The sequence below is a fragment of the Ixodes scapularis genome, unplaced genomic scaffold (assembly GCF_016920785.2).
Source record: "Ixodes scapularis isolate PalLabHiFi unplaced genomic scaffold, ASM1692078v2 PGA_scaffold1__304_contigs__length_218370807, whole genome shotgun sequence".
Lineage (NCBI taxonomy): Eukaryota > Metazoa > Arthropoda > Arachnida > Ixodida > Ixodidae > Ixodes > Ixodes scapularis.
In genome coordinates this window covers 4,430,981-4,433,619 of record NW_024609846.1, presented here as the reverse complement: position 1 = coordinate 4,433,619, position 2,639 = coordinate 4,430,981, and the positions used below count along the sequence as shown (strand labels likewise).

The 2,639-nt window shown below is 51.3% G+C and overlaps 1 protein-coding gene across 1 annotated transcript; it reads right to left on the bottom strand.

Annotated features, from left to right (window-relative positions):
- Positions 1-599: 599 nt before the first annotated feature.
- On the bottom strand, positions 600-2,427 carry LOC121836001. Its single transcript, XM_042290602.1, has 2 exons — positions 2,289-2,427; positions 600-2,006 (listed from the first exon to the last, which is right to left on the bottom strand). Exons 1-2 carry the CDS (start codon positions 2,425-2,427, stop codon positions 988-990), a joined length of 1,158 nt encoding a protein of 385 aa, XP_042146536.1. The 3' UTR covers positions 600-987.
- Positions 2,428-2,639: the final 212 nt, after the last annotated feature.

Sequence of the window (2,639 nt, the reverse complement as noted above, 5' to 3'; positions counted from 1 at the left end):
GTTGGAAGTCAGGAGCGGGAGCGGTTGGCTTCCGTCGGCGGCTCCAAGAGTCACCGCAACCAGTGCTCGCGCAGTAGGAAGCCGGGCAGCGTAGGTTTCTATGCGCTGCCCTCGCTGGAACAGGCTGCTGGTCAGACAGCAGGAGGCCGCCGATTGCCCTGGCCGATGGTGTCGTTCCGCTCTCTCTGCACGTTCCCTTCGGCCCGTCTCCTTTCACGCGCTCTCTGCACGCACTCCCAAAACTTCCCTTCTTCGTCATATTCCTTTCTCCCTCTGGGCCGATCCATGGGTTGACTTGCACTTCTTCTTTTCCAAATTGAGTCACATCATCACAAGGAGCCCCCCTTTAAGTTTTTTTTTTTTTTTAAGTACCAAAACAAATTACATACACAAAAAAAAACCAAGACCATGATGATGTGCGCAAGTTCATTGGAGCCTAATGAGATAACCCGCACCCACATTCTTTCTTCTTTAAATGTACTTCACGCGAAACGAGCACTCTTGAGGCATCAGACCTCAGCGTAACACTCGGCTGTTAATTTGTTTCGCCTTGTTTCGATATTGTAAAGGATGGTGGGTTGTCTGAACAACAAAATGCGTTCCATACAAATGCACACGAACCTACTCTATTACCCAGACCATGACCCAGGAATGTTATTGTCCTCATACCGACTTCGCACTTCATGGGTTTACTGTAATACCGGCTTGTCGCATTCTCTCAAAAAACTGCTTTAACGCCTCCACATGTTCTCAAATTGCCTTGCAAATACGCTCCCAAATATGCATAACCCGAGGTATATTACTAAAGCAAATTCTAACGATAAATTATTACAGTTCATTCTACTTTGCGCTCCTCTCAATCGTAATGAATGAATCGTAACGAAGAATCATTTGAATCCACTACGCTTCTTTTAACGCTCGGTGATAATGCCCACCATCGTACCAAAGCACTTCATACGCGACGAAGAATTTCCTGGCAGTTCTCGATCACAGTGCCTTCCGGACCAGTTCGTCGAACATCTTCTTCATGAGCTCCAGGTGCATCTTGTCTGTGCCGTCGCGTATCCGGCGCTCCTTCTCCTCCATGTCTAGCCTTCTGACCTTGACCACCATCTCTGCTTCAAACTTGGTCCTCTCGAAGGCCAGTCGCTCTTCGTCGAGCTTGAGCCTTCGCTCCTCAAGCTGCAAGTCTTTTTCCTTGATCATTTGTTCCCAGTCCACTTGCCTTTCAATGAACTCCTGCCGTCCATCCTGACACTTCCCCTTGGCCTTTCCATTTCCGTGCTCTATGGTGTGCTCTCCGGGCGAGACGGAAGGGTCGGCTCCTGCCAGGCTGTAGCCCTTGATGAACTCGGTCGGGACGCTGTCGTGAGGATCTACCTCCGGCACGGGGTAGTTATCGGTCGGGCCCAGTGGCGAAACCACCGTTTGGGCCTCAGGGTCCCTCTTTTTGAGGCGCGGCCTCGGGTAGAGCACTCTGCGGGGCTTGGGGTACACCGGCTTCTTCATGTCGAAGACCTGCTGCAGCAGCTTATCCTTCTCCAGGTACTGCTCGTGAGTGGTTGACCTGCTTTTCAAGCGCTCCTTGGCATCGGTGTCACCCCCCTGCGAGAGCCGCAGGTCCCCCCGTTCCCTGGCACTCCCACCGTTACTAAGTTGGTTTAGCCTACTCGGCATACTACCGTCGACGGCAGCGACGTATTCACTTTCCGCGTCAGGCACCTCCTTCAGGGTTTGTTCGGTCGAGTCTTTCGCTCCATGAATATTTCCCACAATGACGTCATACAGAGGATGGTCCATACACTTGACAGTTACCTGTCCCGTTAGGAACGGCGACGCAAGGCGAATGTTTGCCTCTGGCAACATCAGACACGTCCCGTCCACTAAAAATACGGGACTGACTTTGCCAGTAAAATCTTCAGATGCGACGAGTTCCCGGCGCACTATCACGGTGTTACTCCCGGTGTCTCTCAACACCTTTACTGCTTTTCCGTTTAAAATCCCATCTGTGATTGGCATAACGTCCCACAGAATTGGTCTCGCCTTTTCAGTCATATTCATGGTGGGCGTTCTGAAGGCGTTTCTTGTGATTTTCTTCCTTCCCCGTGAGAACGCGTCCGTCTTACCAAGAGGATACTCATCGGGTTTTACGAAACATGAAACTTCTGTCTTTCCGTTTTTTTCTTGCGGACATGATCTGGACTCGTGGCCTGACCTCTGACACACTTGACAGAATACGCGTGTTTCTGGCTTCGATCGGCAATCTGCTGCCTTGTGGCCCAACTTACCACACAAGAAACATTTTTTCTTTGGAGCGGGTTTGCTGCCCTGCGCATCTTCCTTCAGGGCATCTAAGGCTACTTTTGCCTCCCTCCTGAAATCGGCCAGATTAGGCTGGCTCTGCGCCTCCAGGAAGTGGTCCGCCATTTCAGCCAACGCCGAGACGGTCTTACAGCTTCTTTCCTTTAAGAAGACAGCGAGCCTCGGATGACAATTCCGAAGAAATTGCTCCCCAATGATCTGGTCACGAACCCCTTCATACGTTTTTGGGCATTCGTTCATACTGACCCAGCGGTCGAAGAACCCCTCTAGTCTCGCAGCAAACTGGCTCCCTGTCTCTCCGTCCAACGGCTTGCTCT

What these genes read in the sequence shown, in the direction of transcription:
- LOC121836001 (XM_042290602.1), bottom strand. Translation starts at nt 2,427, where the DNA reads ATGGCGGACCACTTCCTGGAGGCGCAGAGCCAGCCTAATCTGGCCGAT. An exon ending in GAAAAAATGTTTCTTGTGTG is followed by an intron (nt 2,007 to 2,288) that starts GTAAGTTGGGCC and finishes TGCCAATCACAG; the next exon opens with ATGGGATTTTAAACGGAAAA.